At 41.9% G+C, this 17,356-nt stretch overlaps 1 protein-coding gene across 2 annotated transcripts in view; it reads right to left on the bottom strand.

Annotated features, from left to right (window-relative positions):
- The window catches only part of MORC3 (MORC family CW-type zinc finger 3), a 71,113-nt gene that overhangs the window by 23,328 nt on the left and 30,429 nt on the right, over positions 1-17,356 (bottom strand). For both annotated transcript variants that reach the window (XM_075911648.1, XM_075911658.2), the window contains 5 exons: positions 10,599-10,696; positions 4,658-4,762; positions 4,376-4,498; positions 4,210-4,284; positions 3,264-3,306 (listed from right to left, as the gene is read on the bottom strand). In XM_075911648.1, the coding sequence (XP_075767763.1) occupies positions 3,264-3,306; positions 4,210-4,284; positions 4,376-4,498; positions 4,658-4,762; positions 10,599-10,696 (444 nt within the window). The remainder of the gene's footprint in view (positions 1-3,263; positions 3,307-4,209; positions 4,285-4,375; positions 4,499-4,657; positions 4,763-10,598; positions 10,697-17,356) is intronic.

Here is a 17,356-nt window from a genome sequence, read left to right as displayed (position 1 = left end):
GGTGTTAAACAGTACAGGCAGTCCCCGACTTACGCGGATCCGCACTTACGAATGGGGCTTTTCTCGCCCCGGAACTCACGGGCAGCTAGTCGCCACTTCTTCCCGTCTCCCTGGTCTGCTGGGGGTGGGGGGGTCCAGCAAAGCCGCTGGACCCCCCCAGCAGACCAGGGACACCCGAGCAGACCAGGGACATCTTGTATGTAACCCGGGGACTGCCTGTAATTCGTACTAGGTACCAGCTACAAAACAGTAATTGGTACTGGACACAGGTTGAAAGCACATCCAAGAATGAAGTTAACAGCTTGTTAAAAAGGACCTTAATAACCACTCTCTACAGAGAACAGGGACATACTGACCCAGGTTCAGGAAAGGGTCTAAAATGATAGCATGATGAATTGAGATGTTCTAATTGAACCACCAGATGCACGTTGATAGGTGGTATCTAGGTATTGTCAGACGGTAACAACCAGATACATCAGGAGTGATGTGTAACTTGTTTGTACCTATATATAAAGTCGTGACTTGGAAAGGCTGTCTTTTTCTGACCAAGGGGGCAATGGAATCTCCCACTGACTGAGCTAGTCCATTTTCAGGGGATACATACACAGAGTGGTTCAGTAGAGCCTGACAATTATCACTGTCTTATCACTGACAATAAGCCTGGCTGGGCACCTCTAATCCTTATCTGATTTTGTGGTCTTTGGAGACCCTCTGCATCTGCTGTGTTGACTACTTGTCAGAAATCAACACAACACAAGAGGAACAAACAGGCACGCGGCCAAACGGTTATCACTGTATATGGAGCAGGACACCACAGTGACTTATGACAGCAGCTGAAATTTGCTGCAAGCAGTCAGGTAACTTCAATGGCCGGTAATGGGACACTAGATGAAAAAGGCTCAGTTACTACAGAAAATTTTTTCCTAGGTGGGGGAGGGGAAGGAGGTCAGATTTGAGGCCTGTAATGTTCTGGTCAGACTGGAACAGAGTTTCTCAACCTTTTTTTACATAAAGTATCCCTTAAAAAAAATTACCCCCAGTATCTACAGTTCTCACACATTTTTCTATCTTTGCAATACATTTGTTTAAACAACTTAATCGTAGCAAAGCGGGTGGTGAAATTTTTGGGGTGTAAAAAGTACAAAAATAATAAAGCGCTGTAAAACTTAAAGATTCAGTTATCTACAAATTTCGGTTGTGTTGCCGTACCCTCCCCCCCCTCCCCCCCAGAATTCGCTGAGTACCCCCTAAGGTTTCTCGTACCACTGGCTGAGAAACACTGGACTAGAAGATTGGTCATTCTGACCTTACAGTCAATGAGAACAACAAAAATGGATTACAGTCTAGAAAACATGACCTATGTGGGAAGATTGAAAAAGTTGGGTGTGTTTAGTCTGGAAAAGAGAAATGACTGTGAGAGTACATAATTTGCAAGTACTCAAAAGACTGTTACAAAGAGGGAGAAAAAATATTTTCCTTAACCCTGGAGGAAGGACAAGAAACAACAGGCTTAAATTGCAGTAAGACCATTTAGGTTAGACATTAGGAAAAGATTCCTGTCAGATTAGTTGAACGCTGAAATAAATTGCCTAGGGCACCTGTGGAATCTCCATCACTGGAAAGTTAGACAAACATCTGTCAGGGATAGTCTAGATCAGTGGTTCTCAAACTTTTGGGGCTCTGGAGCCCTTTACACGTGTAAAAACTTATGCAGAGCCCCAGCGGTCCACTGATTGTATGTGTTGTACCTATCTAAGTTTCCAGTTTGTCAACCTCACGGAGCCCCTGGAGATGTCTCACGGAGCCCACTTTGAGAAACACTAATCTAGATCAGTGTTTCTCAACCAGTGGTAGGAGTACTCTTAGAGATACTGAAGAGAAGTCTGGGGGGTACATCAACTGAAATTTTTGTTTTAAGTTTTACAGCACTTTATTATTTTTCTACTTTTTACACCCAAAAATGTCACTACCTGCCTGGCAACGGTTGAGTTGTTTAAACAAATGTGTTGCAAAGGAATAAAAAGAAATGTTGTGTGTCTGAAAACTAAAAAAAAAAAACAAGCCCTCCAGTACCTAATTATTAAAGGGGGTACTTTTTTTTTATATAAAGGTTGAGAAACACTGGTCTAGATCGGGGCCATATATGCAGCTGTGTGTGTGGGCCGCAGCAATATACTTATTCTTTCCTCACACACCCCTATATGGCAGCAAGGATATCATCGGTCACATCTGTGCACTGACACAGGCCATGAGATGAGAACCCCTGCTCTAGATAATATTTAATTCTACCTTGAGTGCAGAAGATTAGACCAGTACATCAAGAGGTCTTCATTTCAGTCCTATGCTTTTATGATCTGCCTATTAAGCATATTGTTATTTTAAGAAAGCTATGTTTGTTTTAATATATTCTCCAGTAACTTCAATATTTAAAACAGTTCTATTTACATTGGTAAAATTACTTTAGAAAGTATATTTTACTACTTTGCTACTTTACCACTGAACTTTGAATTCTGCTCCCAAAAGATGACTATGAAACTGGTATGTTTTTACTGAATGTATCTGCTCCTCATGTACCAGACTTTCAAAGAGTGACATGCATGCTATTTTAAGAACATGTCATAATATATGTACACCAACAGTGTTCTTGCACAAAAATGCATACCAAAATTTGTCACTAAAATAAAAAGATTATCTGGTATATATTACACACACACACACACACACACACACACACACACACGTACGTTTTCATATGTTTTTAGTTCTCATTGATTAAGGTTGTAGTTTACCATAGTTATGCCAAAGAGCCTTCATTTTTTCCACCTGTTAATATTTCAAGTTGATTAAGACTGAAATATAGGACAAATTCTGCAAATAGTTGTTATAGGTTAAAACTCCACTGAAAATAAGGTTGTCTATGCATAAAGACAGAATTTGGCCTACAGAGCCTTTATTGCTGATACATATCTAAGATTGAATTTTCAGGACTGACAATTTTTAAAAATTCTTACTTCTAACATATTAAATATAGCCTTTCACAAAACAAAAACTGTCTGGTGGAAAAAGTATCCTCTGAAGTGTCATACAGAGTTCTGAAATTACAGCTTTTCTTAATGTACATTAGAAGCTGCAGCGCAATATATTGTATACATATTCATGAATTGTAGAATTATACCCAGGGGGAAAAAAAAATATCATTCAGGTACATTTACAGTTGAAACTACCAAATTCAAGAGCAAATCAAGATAGAGAGAGACAGTTACCTGTTGGTTGTACTCCAGTCGCCTCCTTAGTTTTTCCCTGTCTCTTTATATATTAGGGGAAGAAAAAGTTTAAATCAAAATATAAATCACTGTAAAAAAAATAATCAACTTATTTCTACCTTAAAAAACAAATACAAAACTCCTCACCTTTCAAAGATGAAAAGAATGGACAATGGTTTTCACTAACATGCTGAATTATTGACTATAATGTAACCATGAAAACTATTGAGTTAAAATTAGTATAATCTCAATTACTTCTCAGATTTGACCTCTGAAAATAATCCTTTTTAAGATAACCCTTTCATCAGTACTCAAAACAGACTTCCTGAACTATCAATTAAGGTCCTGTTCATGCTCAAATTACTTGTGTAGGAGAGATGATTACAAAAAACTGCATTTACATAGCCTGCATCACATTGTAGTGTCTCATCTTCCCATTAATTGGGTAGCTCACCCTTCCCCCAACCCCCACTACAATTTTAATACCCGAGCCAATGCCAGTAATTGGTCCAATAATGTTACTCCGAGAACATTTACATGGAAAGCTAAATATGTATTAATTTAGCAAGAAGAAAGAGCATTATGTGATCAGCAGTCAAAACTAAAAATGACACCAGTAGTCCACACAGCAATTTGAGAATGTTATAAATGTCCACTATCTAGAATCTCTACTTTTGGCAAGGACTGACGCAGACAATGTAGTACCATTCCCTTACACTGGTTTTCAACTTGGTAATATCCCCAAAACATTAGGTAAATTAACACTTGTGTCTGTTTTACTTCTCATATTTCTATTCCCAGGGCTCGACAAATAATGCAATCTACTCGCCCGTGGCGAGTAGACTACAACCTGGAAGAGCCAGGTTCGGGCGATCTTGCCGCGGTTCGGCAAGCCCTGTCTATTCCATAATAGGTACATCTTTTTACACAAAAATGTGGTACTCACTTTTTCTTATATGTTTTCTCATACGTTGGATGTATTAGGTCATCATCTTCAGGCTCTTCTGGTACACTGCAATTCCTGATTAACAGTAGTGAGATAAATGGCACTCAATCCACTGAGATCAGTAAAACATGTAATAGCATCTATTTATCTCCAGATCCCACTTTACCTGAATTGTGGATCAGGATTCAGCGAACAGTACCACTTATCTGGCAAGCGATCTATCCCATCTGGAAGCTTCCGCCATTTCAAACAAGAATCACATTGAACCCATGTCTGATCAGGTCGTTTTCTGTAAAGAAACATCAAAACTTTCATATGAAAATGTCTCCCACCCCCCCATGCATGCTCCTCTGCAATATCAGGTAGGAGTAGAGAAACTGGGATATGCATGTTCTAATAGTAAGACCTTTAGACCTTTACATTATAGCTTCAGAGACATTTTACTTACTGTAGATCCTCTACTGGCAAATCTAGAGGATATTCTTCATTTTTCTTTGCCTTCATTTCATTCCAGTAATCATTAAGTTTTTCTCCCAATGCCGCTATTGTAAGTCTGACAAAGAAATAGTGCTTCATTAGAAACATTTTGTAAAGTATTTATTAGCAAGGAAAACATTTACAAATTGCATAGAAAAGTTAGTTTAATTTTAGCAGAAAATTGTTCAAATAAAAGATTTAATTTTAAACTAAAGCACTGGACTTGTGAAGCTTTGTGTGTCAATAACAGTGATACGTTTCTGGCTTTCATTTGGGCAAATTGCTGGTTCAAGTCTCTTGCAACAGTAATGAAATATGGGTTCCTCAAACCCAATTTACAAATGACTTTCAGAGAAGAAACAAAATGAACATTAAGTAACATGATGGTCTGTGGGAAGAAGGAGTCTGTTTAGGTATGAAGAATCTTGGGTAAACACAGTGGCTGTGAAAGTTTAGTCCAAATCATAATTATAGTCCATAGAAATAGCAGCAGTAGAAAAATTAGGCTTTGGTACAAAAGAATGGAGAAAGATAAGGCAACATAGCTATTAAAAATAATTTAAAGCAATCTATTTGGTGGTCTTGCTAGCACTTATTTGTGAATATTAGTGCTCTTAGTCCTTTTTGTATATTGATTCATTTACATATATAACTATTCTTTAGTATCTTTATGATAAAGTGCGTTTTGGGTTCTAAGGCCCAGAATACTGGTCCTTGACCTATAAGTAACCCTACTCATGAATTTTCTGCATTAGAATGCATCTAAATCTGTTAATTATGTGTCTATGCACTTCCAAATATTCACATTCTCTTGGAATTTACTTTAAAAGTTAATAATGCTTACATAAACATATAAAAATGGATTCATGAGGAGGAAGATTGTTACAGCAGAAGCTTCATATTGTGCAATCAACAGGGAACAATGCTTAACGGGGAAAAAGGATCCACTGGGATCTTTAAGAATGTTGGTCCTCTCAGCTGTAAAATACAGGCAGTCCCCGGGTAACATGGATCCGACTTACATCGGATCCCTACTTACAAATGGGGTGAGGCAACCCTGCACTAGCTGCTTCCCCCCCAGTAGACCAGGGAGACGCGAAGCTAGCGCCCCCACTCCCCAGCAGACCAGGGAGACGCGGAGCGGCTTCTCAGCAGACACTTCAGTTTGAGAATAAAGGACTGAGGGAAGTGAGAGGTGGGAGAATAAAACTGAGCTCTGGAGAAATGTTTGGCTAGAGTTTCCCCTACAATACGTACCAGTTCCAACTTACATACAAATTCAACTTAAGAACAAACCTACAGTCCCTATCTTGTACGTAACCCGGGGACTGCCTGTATTATGTTTTCATGCATAAACTAGGTAAACTAAGAAAATACACATATTAAAGAAAAATCCCATCAAGGTTCTGGGAAGACATTTTTGATAAAGAGGAGTCTGTATCTAAAATCCTATTCAGTAACTGAAGTTATGGAACTCAGGAGGCACAGTTTTATTCTTAAACTAACTACAGTGAAGAGAGACACTGTAGTTCTTTACCTTATGTGTAGGGTGGTCATGTATTTATTCTATTTTGTGTATTGCTGTACTAATCTATGATTAAGTAATTCCAAGTGATCCTGTTATTAGTCAATCATTAAGTTAGACATGCCACAATCCTCAGCAAGATCACAACTGAGAAATTTTGAGATTAGATCTTTAAATTCAAAGTCAGAAAAACAAGAGTAAATGAATGTTTCAAAAATAGTTTGAGACAAAACATGATGGCTACGTCTAGACTGGCATGATTTTCCGCAAACGCTTTTAAGGGAAAAGTTTTCCGTTAAAAGCATTTGCAGAAAAGAGCGTCTAGATTGGCACGGACGCTTTTCCGCAAAAGCACTTTTCGCGATCGGGGCTTTTTTGCGCAAAACAAATCTGAGCTATCTACACTGGCCCTTTTGTGTAAAAGCTTTGCTCAAAAAGGACTTTTGCCCGAACGGGAGCAGCACAGTATTTCCGCAAGAAGCACTGATTTCAGATACAGGCAGTCCCCGACTTACGCGGATCCGACTTATGTTGGATCCGCACTTACGAACGGGGCTTTCTCGCCCCGGAGGTCGAGGTAGCGGATTGCTACCTGCGAGCTCCGGGGCGAGAAAGCCCCGTTCGTAAGCTGCTCCGGTGCCCCATGTCTGCTGGAGACCGTCTCCAGCAGACCAGGGGCACCGGGCGGGTTCCCACGCTTCTGAGGCTTTGCCAGAGCAAAGCCTCAGAAGCGCGGGAACCCGCCGCTGCTGCCGCTTCAGTTGCGGTGCCTGTGGTCTGCTGGGGAGGTCCCCAGCAGACCACAGGCACCGCAACTGAAGCGGCAGCAGCAAAGTCTCAGAAGCAAAGTCTCAGCAGCCAGAGCAAAGTCTCAGAAGTGCGGGGAACCGCCGCTGCTGCCGCTTCAGTCCCCTGCCTGTGGTCTGCTGCGCCTCTGCTCCCGTATCCCTGGTCTGCTGGGGGGGGAGAAGGGGGGCGCGGCTAGTGTGCCCCCCCCCCACAGCAGACCAGGCTTTTGTTTTGGACCCTGGAGCAGAGCAGCTGGGGCTGCCAATTGGTCCTGCAGCGCCTTCTGGGCACTACTGGACCAACCCGGCAGCACCCTAGCTGCTCTGCCCCAGGTCCTGATTCAGCCGCTGCTGGTCAGTTTCAGCAGTGGCTGAATCAGGACGCCTGGGGCAGAGCAGCTGGGGTGCTGCTGGGTTGGTCCAGTAGCGCCGAGGAGCGGTGCTACTGGAGCAACCCAGCAGTACCCCAGCTGCTCTGCCCCAGGCGTCCCCAAGTCAGCCGCTGCTGAAACTGACCAGCGCTGACTACAGGAAGCCCCAGGCAGAGTTGCTCTGCCCCACGCTTCCTGGAATCAGCTGCTGATCAGTTTCAGCAGCAGCTGACTTGGGGAAGCTTGGGGTTCTTAAATTGAATCTGTATGTAAGTCAGAACTGGCGGTCAGTTTCAGCAGCGGCTGAATCTGGACGCCAGTTCCGACTTACATACAGATACAACTTAAGAACAAACCTACAGTCCCTATCTTGTACGTAACCCGGGGACTGCCTGTAGTAGGAAGACAGTGTTCCTGCAGAAATTCAAGTGGCCAGTGTAGACAGCTAGCAAGTTTTTCCACTTTGCGGAAAAGCTTGCCAGTCTAGACACAGCCAAAGAGACAGCCACATCATGACAACAGGAAGGAGGGAAGGAAACTGGATGTCAGGAGTAAGCAGCACAGCAAAATACATAAAAAGCCAGTAAATAGAAGAGGCAAAGACAGAAGAATACACAAGGCAGAGCAAAAGTTACATGTTCATGAATTACGTAGGCTGGTTTTGGACCAAATGAACACAGAACTCTACAAGACCAAACATCATTTGTAGAAATGAAAATACTTGTCTAACAGAAAACACAGATGAGACTGATAGGAACAGTTATGAGTGTACAAGGAAGAGGCAGTATAAGGAGGAATAGAGTTGACATTGTACCAAAGTCAACAGAGCCCTTCCATGCAGACACAAAGGTCTTCCGGAACATATTCAGTTGCAGGGTTGAAGCCTAAGGGAGGACAAGGAAAGCAGTCTTCATAGGGTGATGGAGCAGATGCACAAGAGGTAGGTGTTTTTAGAAAGGGGTGGGATGGGTAAGGTAACACTGAACATTCATACACAACTGAACAGTATTAAATGTATTGCAATATTTGTTAAATATTTACCTGTAAAGTTAATGGTATTATTTCTAAACTCCCCTCAAATGAGAGAATTTATATCCACAGTTTAAAAATGTGTAGCAAGCACAATTTCAGATAAAACTTGAGAAAGTTACTGTCATCATACATACACGGATACCTGAATCTGTTACCAATCTGAGAATTCAGATTCAATTCTCTCATGTATTAGGCCTTATGCCTTTACCTATCTTGCAATGTGTTAGTCAATATATATTGGAGATGACATCCAATTAACACATACACCACATAGTTTAATATAAACACAGTTTATAAAATGATCACAACTTCCCATCATCATGCTTTCCCCCACATTTCTGTTCACAAGATCAGCTTTACAAAATGTTGTCATGTCAGTTTTATGACTAGAAAATAGGAAGCATGGTAAACTAAGATATAAAGAGTGGCAGGTCTAGCAGACGGCAATGAACCTCTACTCTCAACTGTACAGCGCTAGCCAAATCAGAAATAAAGGAAAGAATACAACAAAATAAGTTAAAGAATTGTTAAAAAGATGGATTGAATTTTAGGGATGTGTAAAAAGCTTTGCCACTTAAAAATTGTAGCACAAATATTACTAACTGATAAGCTATCCTAGAAGCACATTTTGTGTGCACGTGACACAAGATAATTGATTCCCAGAAAGACAGCAGAAGTGTCTCCTTTCTGTATTTTACTGCTTAGTCTTTACAAAATAAATTTGGATAATTTTGGTTATTTGGTCTAGTACATTTAAGAGCAAGACATGAGTGTAATCAAATGATAGTCTACTTTTTATCAACACGTGGAATTCTGTAATTCTACTTGAGACCAGTACTTAGTCAACAGATCCAACTGATTTCAGATATCTGTACTTCTTCCCTGAAGGTGACTTAAGCAGACCTAACTTCAGAAACCTTCAGAAAGATCCAGTGTCTTCATCTGGTTCCTCTAAATAACTACACTCCTCCTCTCAAGAGTGTCCTTTTTGAATTTTTGATCCCAGTGGTCAAAAGCCTGTGTGTGTCCTGGAATTGTCAAATACACACTTCAATAGTAATGAAACAAGTGGCTTATCTTGAGCTATTCTTTCCCTTCCTGCTTTTTAATCCACCCACCCCCACTTTAAACTAAGCCACTGTAGTCATACAAATCTCTCAATCAAGTCAACAGGCACTACCCTCAAATTACAGAGCAGCTCCAAATCCACCACAGTTGTCACAAACAGTGTTTCCTGAAAGCTGAATGCTTGGACAACCACCCAAATGACACTTAGCCTGATTAGCCGAGTACCCAGAGCCAACAGCATGTGCTTCTACTGGTGATACACATCCACTCATGACTTGGTACACATACCAAAATTTATTCTACATGTGGATTGAAAAAATTAGAGGGAATACTGGCCACAACTGTGCGCTGTTGAAAAAATTCTTAGCTGCTTATTTTTTTTGTTTATTTGCCAAAGCTCTCAAAAATTTAACACAAATTCCATTCTAATGACTTATTCAATTCCTTCTGTTACAGGTGATTATGATATTGCTCGCTCTGGTAGAGAAACAGGAAAGCTGTTTCAGAATTTTAAAAAGGGCCAGTCAACTTTTGTTTTTAAAGTAGACAAATTACTCATTTACAGCTTTAACTATGGCATTAATGTTAAGACTCAAATACATTCTTGAATAAGTCAATTATCTTTGCACATACAAAGAAAAAGGTAAGTAGCTTCAAATGTAGATGAAAATACATAAAAAAACTTCTTACAGATCTTACTATTCAAGAACATACAGTAGCTAATGGAAACTACCAATAATTGACCAATTAATTTCCCACCTTATGCCTCCCTCAAATACATATTCACCATTTTAAACATTCCGCTGGTTAGGATGTGCGTTCAGCTTTTCAGCCAGTTAAGTCCATCAACAGAAAGAAGCATTTAAAGAGGAAAGCATAAAGGTGTTGGTGTTTGAAAGATAAATATAATTATTTTTAAAAGTTACTTTATTTTCAATTTGGTAGCATTTACTGTCTAAAGTGATGGAAGTATTTCATTACAATGTTGGATTATAAGTACTTGCGCAAAACTGAGGGGACAACCCTGATATTTTATAGTTAAGAAAATAACATGCTATGAAAAGTATTTACTACACCCACTGTGAATCTATTTCATAATATCACTAGATAAAATACATAGATATTCACCTGTATTCATTGGTATAATCAAAATCTTGTTTGTTATGAGTTGGTTTTAGGAAGTTACATTCTATAACTCCAACTACGCCAACACCCATGTTGTTTGCCTGTAAAAGATTAATATAACAATTAGAAAATGATGCCAACTTTTATACTTATTCTTATAACATTCTAATTTACAAAGAGAAAAAACAGACAATTCTTAGTTTGGATTTTCCAAGCATTCAATTTAGCAACAAGTTTGGTGGGGGTGGAGGAAGAGCACCGTCAGCTGAAGATTCAAAATTTTATTTTGACATGTCGTTCCTCTCAAAACGAAATATGTGGTTTTTGTACCTAACGGGTAAAAAAACCCACAACCAACTATGGATAAGGGAGGGCTTCAAAATAGGTGCAAGGTATAAAACCCCACCACCACCTTGGCAGAAGGATAGATATTCAGGAGCATGGTGGAGAGGAGAAAAAAATTAAAATAGGATCACAGGAGCAATAAGAGGGATGTCAAGGTAGGGGCGGAGGGGGGGAAAATATACTCAACATCTCATGTTGATACACAAATACAAGGAGCAGGGATACTAAACAGTAAAGAAATATTAGTACATTAGCTAAATTATCTCAGACTTTGTTGGATAAATCTGACTGGAATATTGGTATGGGGGTCATAATTAGGTCAGGAGGACAAGTAGAAAAAGAGGAAGGTGGTGTTGTGTAAGACACACTTTGAGGTTTAAAAAAAAAGTCGGACACACAAGTTGGAAGCAGGGCTTTGGAGCGGAGCCTGGAGCTAGAGCACAGAGCAGTGGAGCTGCAGGTTTTTGCCCAGAGCTGGTGCGGAGCTGGAGCACAGAAAATCTTGACTGCTCCACTACTCCAGTTTTTTTTTTTCCTTCCTCCATTTTCAATCCAAAATGAATGATATTTTACCAAGAAAGTCCTAAAGGTGCCAAAATGTTTCAGATTGTATAACAACTGATATTAACATCTACTTTACCACTTTACGTAATATGTCACAATTATTCTCACTTCGGCTGAAATCAAGATTTAATGTACAGATACAAGATCACAAATTTTTTGGAGATATGTTTTATTAAAGAATCAGATAATTATCAGACATCTGGCAGCACTGCAAACTGCTCCCACCCTTGTGCCAAGGTTAGGCAAGTACATACTCGCGTAGATTAGTATGTGTTTATTTTCAACTTTGTAACGTGTAGCCTCGTTACTTCCCAACAATTAATGTTGTAGAACAGCGATAGCACATACCAAATTTCATTGATATATCTATGTTAAAGTGTTTGAGATATTAATTAAAAACTTGGAAAATATTTCAAATATTTTTACCACAAAATTTCAAAGAAAAGCTTGCAATTTATAAATAAAAATTATGTACATTAAAAATACTTCTTTCTTGATTAAAACTGCAAGAAACATGTTAAAATATTAAAATATACTTTAATAATAATTGTGTAAAAAGAAAATGCGATTTTTGTCCAGAAAATCCAAAATAAATTTGAAGTACCTTAAGTGGTTAAGATATCACAATTTAATCCTTTTGTTTATTGCTTTTCGAAGATCATAAGAAACATTTGGATGCGTTAGCAGCACAAGAAGATTTGGCCATGGCTTCAACAACAAAAACAAAATCAAATCTGCTCCCCAGGACTGATAGCCGATTTACGGAAAAGGATCAACAACAACATCTTTACTTTTGAATTTGAAAAGCCCAAATTTGGGCTTTTGAGAAAAGCAAAGAAGAAATCGGCAACATGCAAGGTGGAAGGGGAAGTGAATGACGAGCTCAAATTATTAGCTTCAAGACAAGTGAAGCAAGAGCCGTGAGAAGTTTCAAACTTTGGTGGCATGTAAAACGTAACCATCCTGAAAATTATGTGGCTCTGGTTACAAAAAGGACCAGGAAGATGAGGCAAAACAGAAAGCTGACGTGGCTAAATGATGTTCATCTGGCTCTTTGAAAACTCCTGGAGAAAATATTTTTTTATGGAGCTTCATCTGAAAAGAAACCCAAAATTGAGCAAACAAAACTTGACTCATATTTGAAGTCCTCAAAGGTTACAGTCACCATGGATGCCAATACTTTCCGTGTAAGGCTGATGGAAATGGCTTGCTTGAGTTCAAAACCACTCACTACCTTCAGGCTAAAGAACAAAGGATTCCAAAAAAACTGCAGGTGAAATGGGTCGGCAGTTTGGTGTTTTGACATGGCACGATGCGGTTCATCATTTAGTTGTCAGCACAGCTGAGTCTGGTGGCGAAGAGCTCAAGAAAGCTTTGGACTAAAAATTGTGCTACCTGAAAATGGATGTGACAACCCATGGAAACAGAAATTTCCTTGCAATCAATGCTCAGTACTACGAAGAAGGAAAAGATAAAGCTGTGGTAAAAACCTTGGACATAATCAACACTGAAAGGCGTCACAATTCTTCCTACATGAAGTGTCAAGTAAAAGCTATTTTAGAAAAATTTGGGATCAGTGAAATGCAAGTGCTGAGCATCTGCGCATTGACAATGTAGCAAACATGATGTGTGCCGTCAAAAATTTCAGCAAGGACAATGAAACCATTTCTACCTCTGAGAACAAGAATGTGGACAGAACCAAAGCTATTTTGCTTGATGAAGGAACTAAAGGAATGGATGAAATCGAACTCAACATGGATGCTGCTGCACAATGGATTAATGACCCTAACCTCATGCTTACAACACAACTTCATGAGGACGACTCAGAAGTCCAACTGATGAGCTGTGATATTCACACTCTTCAGAAGTTGGCAATCTGAGATGGACTGAACAAAACATGAAAAGAAACTTCTGGCAAAAATTCAACAAGTTGTCGTCAAACTACGAACCCCAAGTATTCAAAGTGTTCTGCTTGATCTACATGGGGATAACTCAATCATTGGATACTGTGACTCACTGGGGTTCAACATTTGCAATGATTGATCGGCTTCTCGTTTTTCAATCTTACTGTGAACAAGTGGCTGCTGTTGGAACAAGAGAACTCAAGTTAACAAAAGCTGAATGGGACGAAGTGAAGAACCTGCAAGACCTCTTGGCAAAGCCAAACCAAACAACCGTGAATCTTCAAGCTGTCAGTGTAACCCCGAGAGTTTTAAATGAAGGAATGGCGAAAACTGTCAAAATTCTTGCAAGAAAATGGTGGACAAATTGCAGAAGGAATTCTATCCTTCATGCAGAAACACGAAGAGAAGCTTTTAGACAATATTCATTTCCTTGCTGGAGTTTATGTTGATCCATGGTATCGGATTCTTCTTACCTCAAGGGAAATATCAAAGGCAAAGGAAGGGCTCCTTGATATTGCTCGACAACTTGAAAAACAAAATCTATTGCTACATTTGAACTCGGCGAAAGAGGTTGAGGAAAACGAAACAACAAAAGGAGTCATCAACAATCGAATTTGTGGTTTCGGAATGTTCACATCCTTCAGAAATAGCAGGCCGTTCTCAAACTTCCTTCTCCATTCTGAACTTGTTCGAGTGTCCATCCCTGAGATGTCTTCAACCATCACAGGAAAATGAAGATAATTCAAGCACCAATTCTTCAGATGACGACGACTTTGAAAACGAATTGGATAAACAAAACAGACACCGGCAAGTTTCTGTGATCGATAATTGTAATGAAGCATTATTCGAGAGAAACTTTTGGGAAGATCGTGTGGCAACGGAGTCTATTGGTAGGCTAAAAGTTAAGTCTGTTTTTGATGCCATTCACAGCTACCCACACCGCATTCAGGCTGCCTGTAGACTTGCTTCGAGCATGCGAACAACTCACGCTAGTGTAGAGTGACTGTTTTCAGCTTTAAAGTTACAGTAGACTTCTGATAATCGGGCACCTTTTGGACCCATGTGGTGCCGGATTATCAGATTTGCCGGAGAATCAGGAGGTCCGGTACAGCTGCATGGCTTAACAGCTGGCCAGGACACAATTTCCCTCCCTCTCCCCTCCCCTCTTCATGTCTCCTCTGTGCTGTAAGCTGATCCTCCTCCCTCTCCCCTCCCCTTTCCTGAAGCAAAACGCTCTTCTCCATACTGTAACACGATCCCCCTCCCCCTCCCCCAACCTTATGCTCCCTCTGGTTACAGCCAGCACATGTACTGAGCAGCAGGCTTTTTAATCAGCTGGTCAGGAGAGCTTGGCATTTCGATGCCGGAGTATCCGGAGTGCTGAATAGTTGGATGCCGGACTATCCGAGTTTTACTGTAATTTTAAATGATCTGCGGCAGGCTATGAAAAACGACTTGATTGCTGTAATAATTTACAGACTGAATTATGAATTCTAGTGTGTATCATTGTTGATGACATTTAAATTGTTTCAAAACTCTGAAAAAAATAATGCTTTTCAAAGTTACAGTATGCACTTTTTTATTTAGTTAAAAATTAATTTGAGGCGGAGCGTGAAGCAGAGCTGGAGCAGTCACTATTGGTGCCGGAGCGGAGCTGGAGCGGAGCAATTCAAAAATATGATTGCTCCAAATCCCTGGTTGGAAGTTTATCAAAGATAACAGAGGAAAAATCAGGGCAACATCATGGCATGCATATATTCTAGACCAGTGTTTCAAGGGAAGTGCCACCAGTACGTACAGTATTCAAAAACACAACATTTTTTCTACCATTGCAACACATTTGTTTTAAGAACTTAATCGTAGCAGGGTTGAGCGAAGAAATTCTGGGGTGTAAAAAGTACAAAAATAAAGCGCTATAAAACAAACAAAAATTCAGTTCTCTCCAAATTTCAGTTGTGTTGATGGCTCTCGAGTACCCCTAAAGGTACTTATACCACTGGTTAAGAAACACTGTTCTAGATCAAATCAGGAGGAAAAAGTGGATGAGATACAAAGGAAAGACAAAGAATAGTATGAGGCCAATAACTCTCCAGCATGAGCTCTTCAATGACAAGAAAATCAAAAAGGAATCCTACAGAAAGTGGAAACATTGTCAAATTGATATGGACCACCAAAGATTGGCATAAGTATGTGCAAACAAAAGACAGAAGAGGTAAGGCACAAAGTAACTAACTCCTGGCAAGGCACATGAAAGGGAATAAGAGGCAGTTTGTTAAATACATTAAGACCAAGAGAAAGATGAAAAAGTGTAGGTCCTCTACTTAGCAGAGAAGGGGAGCTAATAACTGACAAAGAAAGCTGAGGTGCTTCCCTAAAAAGATTAAGGACCACCGATACCATATACAATCATGGGCGGCAAGTTGTATGGGCTTGTGGTGCCCAGGCTCCACCAATTTTTGGAGTTGGAGCAGGCCCCATCCTCCTACGTGCATCCCTCCCACCTCGGCCCCAGAGTGTCACTTGCCCGTCCCTGCTGTGCACAACCTCCATCGAGCTCCCCTGTGACAGGGGCCTGCGACCCTGCACTGGATCCCCCGTGGGAAGCGCCCTGCTGGGGCTGCGGGGGAACCCTTGCCAGCCGTGCGCCGGGGCCGCAGCTCAACTGGCAGCCTCCAACGCAGCAGCTAGGAGGGATGCGGAGGAGATGGCCCCATGCTTCGGAGGCAGGCAGGGGCGGAGCTACCCCGGTGATGTCCAGGCTGCGCCCCGCCCGGCACTGGAAGCGGCGGGTGATTTAAACGCCGCCCAGCTAGAAGGGAGGATGCGGAATGCCAAAGCAGGAGGGAGCTCAGGGAGGTTCCCCCGAATGGCGTGTGGGGCCACAGCTGAGGCAAGCGGGATCCAGACTTTCGTCCGCCCCCCCCATGAAATAATGGGAGGGAAAGGGCTGCTTGAGCGGCTGGAGGGACGGACCCCGCGGAGGCAAGCAGGACACGAACCCCAACTGAGGTGACTGGAAGGGGAGGAGAGCCCAGTGCAGGGCTGTGATTAAGGCCCGTGGGTTGGTGAGTTTAGGCGGGCAGCCCCGCCAGCCGGACTCAGACCACAATGTGGTCCGATTCCTTAGGGCCCTGGGCTGGGGCCCGTGAGTGAGGGCGGCGCCCAGGCCCCCCTCTCCTCTCTCACTCGTGTCGAGGACTGATGGAGGAAGACTCCGGCCAGAGCCAACTGACGAAGCCAGCAACAGAGAGACTGATCTGCAGGCAAAGGAGGGCGATACTCCCAGAACTAGAAAGCTGGGACCTGGGACACCGGGCTGACCCGGACATGCGCGGTCACATCCCTCTGGCTAGCTGCTGCTGCCATGCACAGCGTGCTCAAACCGGTGGGAGGAGACACACCTGGGCATGATGTAACGTCACGGCCCGGGATTTTAAAACTGCTGCGCGTGGTGTTGTGCCATGCAGCTGAATTGAGGGTCTGGAGTCCGGGGACAGAGTGCAGACTCCGGCCCCGCAAACTGGAAGGCAGAAGGTAGGGGAAGGGCTGGGAGAGGAAGGGGCGTATGCAGCGGGGGAGGGGAGAGGGGAAAGAGAGGAAGGCACCAAAGGGACAGGGTAGAGGAGAGACAAATGCCAGGGGGCCAAGTGCAGACAATAAGGAAAAAGGCAGGAGGGAAGGTGTCAGTGGAAGGGGGACAGGGTGATGCTGGGAGGGGAAAGGGTAAGGGCGTTGGGGGCTGGAGGAGGTGGTGGTGCTGGGAGAAGGCTTGAAAGAAGGGGTGGGCATGAGGAAGGCCGGGATGGAGCAAGTCATGTGTGACAGCACAGAGGCATGAGGGAAGTGGGGGTAGAGGATGGTGAAGGGGTGGGCATCGGGGAAAAAGAGGGCAAAGGGGGACGAGGGAGGCACCAGGAGGGTGCAGGAGTAAGGGAAGGTGCAGGTTTC

The sequence above is a fragment of the Pelodiscus sinensis genome, chromosome 1 (genome assembly GCF_052426305.1).
Source record: "Pelodiscus sinensis isolate ZL-2025 chromosome 1, ASM5242630v1, whole genome shotgun sequence".
NCBI classification, from domain to species: Eukaryota; Metazoa; Chordata; order Testudines; family Trionychidae; genus Pelodiscus; species Pelodiscus sinensis.
Note: the sequence above shows the minus strand (reverse complement) of the source record. Positions and strands in the feature narration are given on the sequence as shown.